Genomic DNA, 13,715 nt, shown 5'->3' with positions numbered 1-13,715 from the left:
AACCATAGGGGTCCCCGGCTTCTGTCCATTGGTTGGATGCCAGTGTCTGTCTCTGACTCTTTCAGCCCCTTGTTGGGTCTCCGAGGGCAGACATACTAGGCGCTTGTCTGTTGCCCTGTGTGCAGCAAAACTCCTGGGAGGCCTTCAGATTGTTGGGTCTTCCATATATTAATATTTTTAACTCCATGTGTGTGAGGAAGGAGGGAGGGAGGGAGTGATAGAGGAAGNGAGAGAGAGAGAGAGAGAGAGAGAGAGAGAGAGAGAGAGAGAGAGAGAGAGAGAGAGAAGAGAGCAGCCTGGGCTGGTCTTTGACCTATTTCTCTCTCTCACCTCAACCTTCCAGGTGCCAAGGTTACAGGTGCCAGTCACACTGCCTGGTCCTTTTGCTTACTGAACTTTTAATTATTTTTGTGTTTGTTTGTTTGTTTCCTGAGACAGAGTTCTCATACAGCCCATAATGCTCTGGAACCAGATGTGTAGCTCAGAGTGGCCTGGGACTTCTGATTCTCCTGCCTCTTCCTCCTTGGAATGACAGGTGAACGTCACCATAACTGGTCTACAGCACCTTTTCTCCGCCTGGGTTGCTAGAGGTTGAACTAACTCAGGGCTTGGCGCGAGCTAGGCAAGCACCGTACCCAGCCACGTTCCCAGACTGACAGTAAGAACACGATCACAAAAGGCCACACCCTTCATGCTATATGTTAAAGCTCGGAAAATCAGGCAAAGATATGTAAAATGTATTTATTTTATTTTATTATTTTCTGCAGTTGAGTGTTCCACTTGCATGTATGTCTGTGTACTACACGCATGCCTGGTGCCTGGGGAGCCTCCGTGTGGGTGTTAGGAATTGAACCCTGGTCCTTCCCAAGAACAACACATGCTTTGAACCACTGGGCCAACTCTCTAGCCCCATGTAACATGTATTTTGTTTTCCCAGATTTTTTGGCGGCACCTGCCTTAAGTAATTCAAGTACTTGAGAGGTGACGCCAGGAGGAGCAGAGGTTCAAAGCTATTCTCTGCTTCTTAGTGGGTTCAAGGCCAGCCTGGGCTGCATAAGACTCTGGTTTAGAAAACAAAGCAAAACAAATCAAAACAAAAAAAGAAACTTTAACTGAATGAGGAGGAAGAAGCAGGCATTTAGTGTGACCCCTGCTACCCCCTGCCTGCAGAACACATCCAGTCACCTGCTTCACTAGGGACATCACATCACCTTGGGAAGCCAAAGTATGTTTCTTGTTACCCCTGCTTAAGCCACCCCCCCCACCCCCCCACCCCCCACCCAGCTTCCCCATACTATACTTGTGAAGGGACAGCGACAGCCCAGTGTACAGCCCCACAGCTGTCAGGGCCGCATCTTTGCTTCACAGATCCTGTAGGCCCTTCCCTTCCCCAAAACATTTTTTGGGGGGTGAGATGTGGCCAAGCCACCTACTTGGATGGGTGGGCTGGCCTCCCTCTCCTGACATCTGCCAGCAGACTCCCCTCCCCTTCCTCCCGCCCTGAAACCTGATCCAGCTGAAAAGCTGCATGCTAGAAAACTTGGCGGCTCCCCAACTCTGGTGGCCGGGAAGTGCCAGGCTGCAGCCTCACAAGGTGCAGGCGGTGGCGGTTGGAAAAGCAGGCTGCCTGGGACATGAGGTTGGCAGCGGGCGGCGTGCAGGCTGGCAGTCTGGGGGACTCATCCTGAGTGGCTGCTCCGAGGCCTTCCCACATCTGGGAAGCTTGCCATGTGGCTCTGCATCCCACAGGTGCTGTTGGCCTTGTCCCTTTCCGTGCTGACAGCCCCGGGAGAAGGTAAGGAGTTGGTGGGGACGGGAATAGCAAGCTGTGGTGGGGGAAGGCCTTAAGTCTCAAAGGGCTGAGGGCCAGGAGAGGCCAGGGGCTGCAGGAGGGCTACAGGCAGGTCAGCTATCTCACTGCTGCTGAGTCAGAAAGGATTCAGCGGTGTGGGGTCAAATCAGGTGTTTTGAGAAGTTGAGCCTGAGGTGAGCCTGAGGCTAGGAGGGGAGTAGAGCCTCCAGGTGATGGAATATGGTTCCCTTTCTCTTCATCTTGCCTTTCAGCTTATCAAGTGGGACCTGTGAGCTCATTCAGTCCACTTTTTCTTCTTATAACCACAGTCCAGAGAGGGAGAGTAATTCACTCAGGGTCGCACAGCTCATCAGCAGCAGAGTGGGGACCAGGATCACTTTAGTAACTTTTTCTTGCTTTTGCTGGTTTTGCTACCAGGGTCCTGTGGGCTTCCTCATCCCCCAGGCTCCTCTAAGGCTCACCTCTGGTAATGTCACACTTCCTTGTCCTTTGTGCTCAATCTTCTCATGGCCTCAGAAACAGGGTGCTCGGCCACACAGCATCTGGTTCGTTCTATTGCAGACTACATTCAGCTCCACAGGAAGGTTCCTTCTACACAGCTTGGGTTGCTGTGTCTTGGGGGACAATGAGAGGGGTGCCACCAAGAGGAGGGACTGATGGGAAAGCTAGGAATAGGAAGCTGTCCTTGGGAGAAGCAGGGTAGGTGGATGAGAGGCAAGTTGCATGTGGTAAGTGCTTTGGGCTTTCTTGCCTGGCTTCCTCTGGCCTCCCAGTCATGACCTTCCTGATTTTGAGATTTGACTGCATAAGCCAGACACCCCCTAAACCTCCAAGAGTCCCCCAAAGACCATCGGACTCCCCTACAAGCCCCTTAGTTAAGTAGTGAGGAACCTGGTTTGAGTGTCAGGTTCTTGGCTAGCAAGCAGTGTATGCTATTCCTGAGCCTTGGGGATTCTTGTCTGTCCAATGGTCCTGTCTTGCTAGCTACTCTGGCAGAGACTGAAGCAGAAGACTTGCGTAGATGTTATTCCATTGTTCCAGAGAAGACTCTCAAAAAAAGCCTCTCAAGGATGGGGATATAGCTCTGTCGGTCGAGGCCTGCCTAGCACACATGCACAAAAGCCCTGGCCGCAATCCCCAGTACCGCATAAACCAGGAGTGGAGGTATAATGAAAGCCTGTAATCCCAGCATTTGGAAGGTGGAGACGGGTGGGGTGGGGTGGGATCAGAAGTTCAAGGTCTTCCTTGGTCACATGGCAAGTTCTAGGCTGTGTGAGATCCATCCTGTCTGAAGAGCAAAACAAAAATGAAACAAACTTAAAAAATAGTCTCTGCTCACCTCTGTCCTTCCAGACATGAGGCAAGACTTATGGGGCAGGTAGATGACACACCAGAGAAGAGCCTGCAGGAATGCCTTGGCATCTGGTGACATACATGAGGGCTGTGTAGGAGGACACAGAATATCATTTAATAGTGACCAGCCTTGTTGGCTCCGGGTTTGCAAAGGACTGCAATCCTGCAGCCTCACCGTCTTGCCATATGGGCTCTGGCCCTCTAGGCGATGATGCCCTTCCCACCCACTGTATGATGCCTTTTGTCTTGGTTGATGAAGTACGGACTGCTTCATGAGTTTGCATCTCATCCTTGTGCAGGGGCCTCCCTAACGTCTAGGTCATCTCAGTGTTAGTGCATGTGGTGCCCACGTGAGTGGGGCTGTCCTATGTCACTCCTGCTTTCTGAGTTAGTGCCACTGTTTCCCAGGGGAAAACCAAGGAATACTCAAAATCCCACAATAGCACCAGGGCCTGGAGCTGGGGCCTTCTTTTTCTTTTTAAAATTACATTTTATTTTGTATTGTTGTTGTCAGTGTGGTTGTGTGTCTGCGGTCACACATGTGCCTTGGCTTGTACATGGAGGTCAGAGGCCATATTGCAGAAGTCTTCTTCTTCCACCACATAGATCCCAGAGATTGAACTTAGGCCATGAAGCTTAGTGGCAGTGGCCTTTGCTCCCTGAGCCATTTCTCCTACCCAGAGGATGAAATTCTTTAACAGATTCTAAACCGGAGTAAGAGAAGCAGGGCTCTGGCCTCGGTGTTAAATCACTCTCCTCCCCAGGCAGCCGGAGGAGAGCCACCCAGGCCCGAGATACCACCCAGCCCGCTCTGCTAAGGCTGTCGGACCACCTCCTGGCTAACTACAAGAAGGGGGTGCGGCCTGTGCGGGACTGGAGGAAGCCTACTACTGTCTCCATTGATGTCATCATGTATGCCATCCTCAACGTGGTGAGCTGCCTTCCATCTGTGTGGGGGAATCAGAAAAGCCATGTACATCCAAATAGCCTACTGGGCCGTACGATGGGCACCCAGAACCCTAGTCCCTGTGGTCTGGCAGCATTGCTGGGGACAGACTGAAATTATATCTGCACAACTGCCCAAACCACAACCCTAGGCCACCCATGTGCACTTCCTCCTAGATGTGGTCACCTCCTGCATGTGGCTGTCCATGTAGTACATGCTGGGAACTGTCTCCCTCATATCATCTCTGGACTCTTAGTGCCTCACACAGATCCCTGAGTGGCAGGTGTCACTAAATGGCAGCAGTAGATAAAAATGCCAACTAATAGATCAATTAATTAATCAATAACTAGAGTAGGGTGGGGTGCGCTGCTCAGCAAATGATGCAAAGCCCCACATGGGGATGGACAAAAGGCAACGGCAGAGCTGTCGGCTCTCTGCCTTGCAATGGGGAAGCGGGACCTGACTTTACAGGCTGCTAGGGCACATGCCCCCCCCTACACACACACATGGGAGGGAATCATGGTGTGTAGAACATCTCTGCAGAGAATAGCTAAGGGCCAGTGTCTGTGCGGCTGCAGAAAGGCAGGCTTGGAATCAGACGGAGAAAAGAGAGTAACCATGTTTTCTGTTCTGCAGTTTTTGTTGTTGTTGTTCGGTTTTTTGTTGTTGTTTTTGTTTATTTGTTTTTTGTTTTTTTTGTTTTTGTTTTTGGTTTTGGTTTTGGTTTTGGTTTTTCGAGACAGGGCTTCTCTGTATAGCCCTGGCTGTCCTAGAACTCACTTTGTAGACCAGGCTGACCTCGAACTCAGAAATCCGCCTGTCTCTGCCTCCCAAGTGCTGGGATTAAAGGCATGGGCCACCACGCCCGGCTGTTCTGCAGTTTTGAGCCTCTTAATTTTGTAGTATGGCAATCCATATATGCATTGTGTATGTATATGTATTTTATATATAAATAAATAATAGACGGTAAGGTAGCTATATGCATATTGTTAAATATATATGAATATGATAAACAATGACAACAGGAAATATACACAATTTGCACATCTCTAGGGTTTTGTTTTGTTGTGTTTTATTGAGACAGTTTTACCATATTCCCAGGCTGGCCTGAAGCTCACACAATCTGTCTGACTCAGCCCCGCTGAGTGCTGGACTATAGGCATGTACCCCCCACCCCCACCTCACTATGTATCTTGGAAGCTGAGAAGAAATGACTGCATTGCTTTCTAGTTGTATCCATTTCACAGACCAGCTTCTCCTGGCTGGCTAGCAGCTTGAGTTCATCCTTCCCCAGTCCTGCCTTGCCAGCAGATGAGACGACGAGACGCTCAGGACAAGCTTCTGTTGGTGTATGTGTGTGTGTGTGTCCACATGTCAGCCCCTTTTGCTTTCACAGGATGAGAAGAACCAGGTTCTGACCACCTACATATGGTACCGGCAGGTGAGCAGACCAGCCCCCCACTTCCTGGGACACCCCCCTCTCACGGAGTCGGGAATCTCATTGGCCACAGTCAAGGAGGAAGTTGGCGAGCAGCCTCCCAAGCACAGTAGACAGATGCGAGGTGTAGGAGTCTGAAGTGTCACATCTCAGGGCCAGCCAAAGATGGGTGGGGGACATGCTCCCAGCCCCAACACCTGTTTTCTCAGATGGTTTAGAGCATCTCAGACAAGTGCTGACTGGCTAACCCTGGAGGAAGGACAATTCCTGGCCTGAGAACTCACACCATAGTGACTTCACTTTCATGTGAACAGCTCCAACTTCTAGAAAGTTCTTCATTCTATACGAAGTTGGATAACAACCAAACTGAGCGATCAAAACGGGGAAAAAAAAACTATCCACTTAACCCTCAGGACTCCTCCCTGTTGCCACTCATCCAGTTAAGACAGGTGTAGGTCACACTAATCTGCAGATGTTTCAGGACTTGGCTGAGCTCTGGGGAGGGAGGTAAACTGGAGAGGCCTCAACCCAGAGGCTGTATAGACACATCAGGCAGACACAGGTCTCAAGTCCCTTCCTACGGTCATGATCATGTTCTATCACTACCATACACTTACGGGACAGAGAGTGTAGTATAGGAACACTGGTCCCTATCAGACAGCTCCACTTCTGTGTTACTGAAGGACCCCTTAATTCAGAACACACCCTGTCTCATGGGTAATGAGCCAAACAAGATCAGGCAGCATGTTTCCCTAGAAGAGTCTATAGCAGCCTGGGTTTTATAGCTGCAGATGGTTGAGAGCTGTAGAGATGAAGTCTCTTATTGACCAGAAAGAGGGATGTGTCAACAGCCAGATTTCCCCCTAGAAGGTGCCCACCTACTGCCTGAGCAGAAGGGAGAGAGACCTGTCGGATTTGCAGGTGACCCTCACCAAAGATGGAGGGGGGGGGCTGCCTTTAACCGTTTCTGTTTCTCCCACAGTTCTGGACTGATGAGTTTCTGCAGTGGACTCCTGAGGACTTTGACAATGTCACCAAATTGTCCATCCCCACAGACAGCATCTGGGTCCCTGACATCCTCATCAATGAGTTGTGAGTCCTTTCATCAGATCACAGTGGGCTGGGAGGATGCAGTTAGAGAAGCCAGGAGCAGTGACAGTTTCCTCTCTTGATCAAGTTAGCGTTTGTTCACGCTCTCCTCTATGCAATTCTCTGTTTTTCTTGACTAACCTCTCCCTTCCTTTCTGTACTGGATGCTACAACCTTATACTTGTTAGTCCTGGGACTCCATCATAGGAACAGAAGCCAGCGAATGATGTCACGCGGAGTTCTAATAACTTAATGGGGACAGCTGCGTTTGTCAGAGGGGATGGTCACTATTTTTTTTGAAAGGAACAAAACTCTGATGACGGCCAATGCTTCTGGTCACAGATGAGATCGGGAGCCAAGGAACATGTTCAAACCTCCCGAGCCACATGTGTGCCTAACGGGCCACAGTTGGCACCTCTAGCATGAAGTGGGTCCCATTAGCTTTTGTTCTCAGCAGCCCAACATGCTCCCCTTGCCCTCGGCCAGCTGACTTTCTCTCCATTCTGCAAGTTCATCCAGGGTCCACCAACTGGACCTCTGAGTACAAAGGCAAAGAAAATACATGGGGAAAATACAGATAGAGTGGGGGAAGTAAGTTGGGGCTGTGATTCAATTGGTAGAGTATTGGGATAGCATGATCAATGTCTGGGATCCATGTCTAAACCCAATGTGATGGCACATGCCTATCATCTTAGCACTTGGGAGATGGAGGCACGAAGTTCAAGGCCATTCTTGACTACAGAAAGTTCAAGACCAGCCTGGACTACATGAAACCTTTTCTCCAAATACTACTACTACTACTACTACTACTACTACTACTACTACTACTACTACTACTATACTACTACTACTGGAGCTGCCAAAGGGATTCATGCAGTACCAATTGCATTGTCAAACTCCTTGACATTTCCCTAAAGAAGGCCATTGAATTTGACCCACCCTTAAATGTCCCCACATAGCACAGGTGGTAAATGTTCTAGAAATTTCTTTCTGCTCTTTTCTTAGCTTATCTTTCAGTCTATCTCAAAGAAGGCCTAAGGCCAGGTCCTGGGCTCAGCGTACCTCATGCCTTAGGGTCAGGCTTAGTAAAGGCTGAATTCTTGTTGGATTTTCCTAGGCTCCTCTACTCCTTATGAACTCTATGTTCTTCCCTCTAGAGATGACTGCTCTCATTTGGGGGGCTTCTAGAAATGGGAAGCAAAGCAAAAGTCAGAGTCAGAATGGAACATATGATTCTTCTCTCTTATCAAACCACTGGCTAATCTGGGAACCAGCTCTGCTCTGGTGTGGGGCTGGTGTGTCAGTCCAGAGACAGCTGAGCCAGCTCCCTTCAGACAGTGGCTTTGCAGTCCATGGATCCCTTCTCTGCCTTTAAGAGCTAGGTTGCTAAGGGAGTTGAAAAAAAAAAAAAAAAAAAAAAAGAAACATCCTTCATTGTTTGGAGCACAGCCTCGATAATAGTGGGTCAGAAAGCTAAGATTGATAACATTGGAAAATTAAGGCCAGACGAAATGTCTGGATCATCTTGTTCTCCAGATCCTCTCCGAGTTTCTTTCCCTATTGGGCTACTCACCTTCCATGGTGAGGGTCTGCCTCTTCAGCCCACAAACTGATCCCCTCTTCCCTGACCAGTGTGGACGTGGGGAAGTCTCCGAGCATCCCTTATGTGTACGTGCATCATCGAGGTGAAGTTCAGAACTACAAACCCCTACAATTGGTGACCGCCTGTAGCCTCGACATCTACAACTTCCCCTTTGATGTGCAGAACTGCTCTCTGACTTTCACCAGCTGGCTGCATACCAGTGAGTACTGGGCTTGTGGGTGGGGCAGAGGGTGGGGCTCACAGGGACTGGGAGCCAGGATGCATTCGCTCTTCATCAAGCCATCACTAGTCCCTCCCCCCTTCCCCCTGCCCCCCCTTACCTGTCTCTTTAATTTGTCTGGTTCCTTTGTGGTTCTGGGGCTCTAACCTAAGACCTTGCACATGCTAGGCAAACACTCCACCGCTGAGCAACTTGTATCCTGCTACTTCTCTTTTTAATGTCAAGGAGCCTCTGCTTCCACTCCCTCCAGATGGACACAGTATTACTATTCTCTCACCGCCTTTCAAGGATTAATGAGGCGGTGTGAATCGGGTGTGAATTGGCTCCAAGGCGCTCAGCAAGGGACACTTCTTACCTAGAATCTCAAAGAAGATCTGACAGGAAGTGTGTCTCAGACCCACCCACTCCTCTCCAGCCCTGGGTCAGGCCACGCCCCCTGCCCAGGTGTCCTCACTCCCTTCCCGCCCTGGCTCTCCCCAGGCACCTCCCACACTGTGTGGTTCATGCTCCCTGCAGCAGCCACTGAGCTCTTATTAACATGCAAATCTGATCATGTCATTTAAAGCCCTCAATGGCTTCCCAGAAGTCCTGGGACCCACTCCAAATCCTTGACCTGGCCCTGCCCAGTGTCCCACAGCAGCTACATCTGGTGTGTGCCAGCACAGCTGCCTTCCCTTGGATGCCTAGAGGTCCTGCCTGTTCTTTTTTGTCACAGGCTGTTCCCTCTCCTAGACTACCCACTTCTCCTCCTTCTCCTGCTTCCAGCACCCCAGCCACAGCCTGGTCAACTCCTCCAGCCACCTAATTATGCCACAAGGCTCATCAGCTCCTGGAAGGACTTTCCATGGCTCCCTAGACTAGCTGTCTCTTATGCAGTAGTTAAAAACCCTGGGTTTTCTCACAAACTTCATCACTTGTCAATACTTGTTTAGTCCATGTCTAATTTTCTCATGGATATAATTTCAGAGGAATGGGAACATGGTTTCTGGCTCTCCAGCACAGTGTCTGGTCTTGAGAGTTTTTCTTGAGTGTAAACATGCCAGGTACTCAGTGGAGGGCTGGGAAAGGCATGCTGTCACACTATAGCAAGGCAATCCTTCCTTCTCTGACTTATTCATTACATTAAACTTCAATTGTGGGAACTGGAAAGGTAGTTCAACAGTTGAGAGCATTTGTTCCTCTTCCAGAGGACCCAGGTTCAGTTCCCATCACACCACATGATAGCTCGTAACTGTCTGTCTGTAACTCTAGTTGCATAGAATATAATGTCTTCTGGCCTCTACAGGAACAGCACATACACAGTACACAAACACATGCAGCAAAACACTCATATATACATATACATATATATATACATATACACATACACACACACACATACACATATATACTTTTAAAAAAAATAACATGACATGATAGTCTTCCAGTTCCTTCTCTCCGCATTTCCACCCCCATGCATGTGCACACACACACACACACACACACACACACACACACACGCTACCTATGAAGAGCACATATTGCATACACTGTTACTTGACCTTTTTTTTTTTTTTTTTTTTTTTTTTACCAACTGAATCCCTGACTTTTTTCCAAGTTAGTGTGTGTATGAGATCTTCCTCATAAATTTTAATTGCAATAGACTCAAGTGGGTATATCATTGGACACCTGGTATTTTATCCATCAGTGGATAGTTATAGCTTTTTCCTTTATTTTCCTTGAAGTGTAAATGTGTGTGTGTGTGTGTGTGCGTGCGTGTACGCGCGTGTGCACATGGTGCTCATATGTGTGGGGATCAGAGATTAGCCCTTGGTGTCTTCCTCAGCTGTTGTCCCTCTTGTCTGTTTTCGGGAGGATCTCTTACTTTTCCCTGTACTTGCCATTGAGGCTAGGCTGGCTGGCCAGTGAGCCCAAGGGATTCCATTTTCTTCAGCTCTCCAGAGCTGAGATGACAAGTGTGCTCTGTCACACCCTGATTTCTTATGTGGCTTTTGAGGATCAAACTGAGGTCCTCATGCTTGAACAGCAAACCCTTTACTCATCGAGCCATTTCCTCTGCCCCTCTTCTCCTTAAAATAATTTAATTTTACTTTTTGGGTATGAATGTTTTGCCTGTGTGCGTGTGTTCCTGGTTTCCATGGAAACTGGAAAAGGACATCGGCTCCTCTGAAACTGGAGTTGCACATAGTTGTGAGCTTGTGTGTAGGTGTGCAGAACCAAACCCAGGTCCACTGGAAGAGCAACAAGTGCTCTTACCTGCTGAACTATTTCTCTACTGGCCACCCTAACACTTTACTTTTTGGCTTTGAACTCAATATATGAGTTCAGACTGGCCTCCCAGACTGTCCTGGGAATCCTCCTGGCTCTGTCTCCTGTGTACTGAGATTATAGGCATGTGCAAATAAGCCTGGCAGGAAGGATATTTAGATCTTTTCCAATGTTTTGGTTCAGTGGATATTGTTGGGTTTCCTGGTAGACAGATAGATAGATAGATAGATAGATAGATAGATAGATAGATAGGTAGATAGATGATAGAAAGATAGATAGATAGATAGATGATCGTTAGAGGAGGATTTCTTTTATTTTCTTAATTCTTCAAAGACAAGTAGTTAGTTCTATGAGGGCAGAGATAAAAAAAATCATGTTTTATTCATTTTCTAGATGCAAAACTCTAACAAAGAAACATAGAAGGCTGTTTGGAAGGTATGTGTAAGCAAGTGAGAGACAGAGAGAGAGAGCTTTCTAGCGGATGCTTCCTTGGTTCCTTGCACTGTGCTCTCACTCCAGGCTTGTGAGATAGACACAATGTGTTCTATCACTCCTGTGTGTGGCTGAGGAAACCGGGGCTGAGAGTTAAGGGCAGAGTTATGTGGTCTAGAGATCCGACAGGGCCCCTCGGGCATTGTCCACCCTACACCCCACCTTCTATGCTCGAAGGTTTTGTGATTGAGATTCCAAAGCTTTTCTGGCCTTTCGTCTTCTCTCTCAGTCCAGGACATCAACATATCCCTGTGGCGATCACCGGAAGAAGTGAGGTCCGACAAGAGCATCTTCATAAATCAGGGCGAGTGGGAGCTGCTGGAGGTGGTCCCCCAGTTCCAGGAGTTCAGCATAGATATCAGTAACAGCTATGCAGAAATGAAGTTCTACGTGAGTGGGCGTGGCTGCGAATAGGGTGGGGACCAGGATGCTTGGGGTAGCACAATAAAGCAAGCTGGGAAGGACCTAGCAGCCCCTTTGCCAACTCCAGGTCCATACACATTCCATGCAACTTCAGCAAGGGAGATGGGAACTCAACGAAAGCATCCCCCTGTTTATCCTCAACTGCCAGAGGCCTGGCGTCAGAGGCAGAATACGGGTCTGTCACTCTCCTTCCCCAAGCAATCCAGGCTGGAAGTTCTATAAGTGAAGGGTCTGGGTATGGGGTGGTGGTTCCTGGGTTCCTGTCCACCCAACATCCCCCAAGCTTCTATCCTGGTCCCAGGTGATCATCCGCCGGAGGCCTTTATTCTACGCAGTCAGCCTCTTGCTGCCCAGTATCTTCCTCATGGTCGTGGACATTGTGGGCTTTTGTCTGCCCCCGGACAGCGGTGAGAGAGTCTCTTTCAAGATCACGCTCCTTCTGGGATACTCAGTCTTCCTCATCATCGTGTCAGACACACTGCCGGCAACGGCTATCGGTACCCCCCTCATTGGTAAGGCTTCCCCGAGGGAACTGTGTGTGACAGGGACCCGCCCTGCTCCCTCCCACGCTTAGCGTGTCTCTTTCTCCCACTCAGGTGTCTACTTTGTGGTGTGCATGGCTCTGCTGGTGATAAGCCTCGCGGAGACCATCTTCATCGTGCGGCTGGTGCATAAGCAGGACCTACAGCGGCCAGTGCCTGACTGGCTGAGGCACCTGGTCCTAGACAGAATAGCCTGGATACTCTGCCTAGGGGAGCAGCCTATGGCCCATAGACCCCCAGCCACCTTCCAAGCCAACAAGACGGATGACTGCTCAGGTGAGAGAGGATGGGGACAGGGTCACACATAGAAACCGGAGAGGGATACTAGATAGAATGTGGGAGCTGGGTTCAGGATGGAAACAGGAAGATGCTTCAGCCAGACTGGAACCTTGCCTCCCTTTCTCCATATTTTTTTTTTTTTTTTAAAGACAGGGTCTTATTATGTAGCCCTGGCTGACCTGGAACTCAGTATGCAGACCAGGCTGGCTTTCACAGAGATGGGATTAAAGGTGTGCACCACCAGGTCCGGCCAGGCTCCTTTGCTTTCTTTTTCAATCCCCGCCCCCATCAGCTTAAGGATGAGATATGAGCTGAGAAGGGCTCAGAGGAGCCGGGTGTAGCGGTGCACACACCCTTGATTTGGGAGACACGGGCAGTATGTCTCCAAGAGTTCGATGCCATCCTGGTCTACATAGTAAGTTTCAGATCAGCCAGCAGTACATAGTAAGATTCTGTCTCAAAAGAGAAAGAGAAAAAGGAAGGTAGCAACTGAGGCAGACACCAAAGTCAACTTCTGACCTCCATAACACCGCCGCCACCACAGCGCCAGGGCACCCCACAACCCTCCTTTCATACCCAGGATCTGATCTTCTTCCAGCCATGGGAAACCACTGCAGCCATGTTGGAGGACCCCAGGATTTGGAGAAGACCCCAAGGGGCAGAGGTAGCCCTCTTCCACCACCCAGGGATGCCTCGCTGGCTGTGCGTGGTCTCTTGCAAGAGCTGTCCTCCATCCGCCACTTCCTGGAGAAGCGGGATGAGATGCGGGAGGTGGCAAGGGACTGGCTGCGGGTGGGATACGTGCTGGACAGGCTGCTGTTCCGCATCTACCTGCTGGCTGTGCTCGCCTACGGCATCACCCTGGTCATGCTCTGGTCCATTTGGCATTATTCTTGAGTGGGCACAGCCTTGCAGGGAGGGGCTATAGGGCTGGTTAGGATAAGGATGGGGGAGTTTCCCCCTTAGGTCCTGCATCCTGTTTCCAACACCAATTCATCTGAGCGACCCCAGTCTCTTTGTACCCTAAACTTAGTGCTGTAGACCCATCCTGCCTCTCTGACTTCCCTATCATGACTTTAAAGCATGATATCCTAGATCAAGAGAAACCAAGTACCCTTTAACTTTACTTATCAGGGCATCATTTCCAATAGTTCTGTGATTACAGCCCCTGGAACTGCTCATTTCCACATTTTGCATTTATTTAATCTAGTCCCTAATGGCTCCTTCTTCAGCTCACCTGTGGGTACTT

General features: G+C 49.4%; 1 protein-coding gene across 2 annotated transcripts; it reads left to right on the top strand.

The window, feature by feature from the left end:
- The first annotated feature begins 1,723 nt into the window (after positions 1 to 1,723).
- Htr3a (5-hydroxytryptamine receptor 3A) lies at positions 1,724 to 13,387 on the top strand. 2 transcript variants are annotated; one of them, XM_021207527.1, is made up of 9 exons: positions 1,724 to 1,795; positions 3,931 to 4,097; positions 5,509 to 5,553; positions 6,533 to 6,642; positions 8,272 to 8,441; positions 11,452 to 11,612; positions 11,947 to 12,157; positions 12,242 to 12,463; positions 13,065 to 13,387. In XM_021207527.1, exons 1-9 carry the CDS (start codon positions 1,729 to 1,731, stop codon positions 13,361 to 13,363), a joined length of 1,452 nt encoding a protein of 483 aa, XP_021063186.1. In that variant the 5' UTR covers positions 1,724 to 1,728; the 3' UTR covers positions 13,364 to 13,387. The 2 variants fall into 2 exon arrangements, with proteins under 2 accessions (XP_021063186.1, XP_021063187.1); XM_021207528.1 differs by having other exon boundaries at positions 1,729 to 1,795; positions 13,047 to 13,363.
- The last annotated feature ends 328 nt before the right edge of the window (positions 13,388 to 13,715 follow it).

The sequence above is a fragment of the Mus pahari genome, chromosome 10 (assembly GCF_900095145.1).
Source record: "Mus pahari chromosome 10, PAHARI_EIJ_v1.1, whole genome shotgun sequence".
Taxonomy (NCBI): Eukaryota; Metazoa; Chordata; class Mammalia; order Rodentia; family Muridae; genus Mus; species Mus pahari.
This window is presented reverse-complemented; position numbering and strand designations above follow the sequence as displayed.

Excerpts from the sequence above, each read along its gene's own strand:
- Htr3a (XM_021207528.1), top strand. The coding sequence starts at position 1,729 with ATGTGGCTCTGCATCCCACAGGTGCTGTTGGCCTTGTCCCTTTCCGTG. Across the intron at positions 4,098-5,508 it reads TGTATGCCATCCTCAACGTG|GATGAGAAGAACCAGGTTCT; the intron begins GTGAGCTGCCTT and ends TTGCTTTCACAG. Across the intron at positions 8,442-11,451 it reads CACCAGCTGGCTGCATACCA|TCCAGGACATCAACATATCC; the intron begins GTGAGTACTGGG and ends CTTCTCTCTCAG.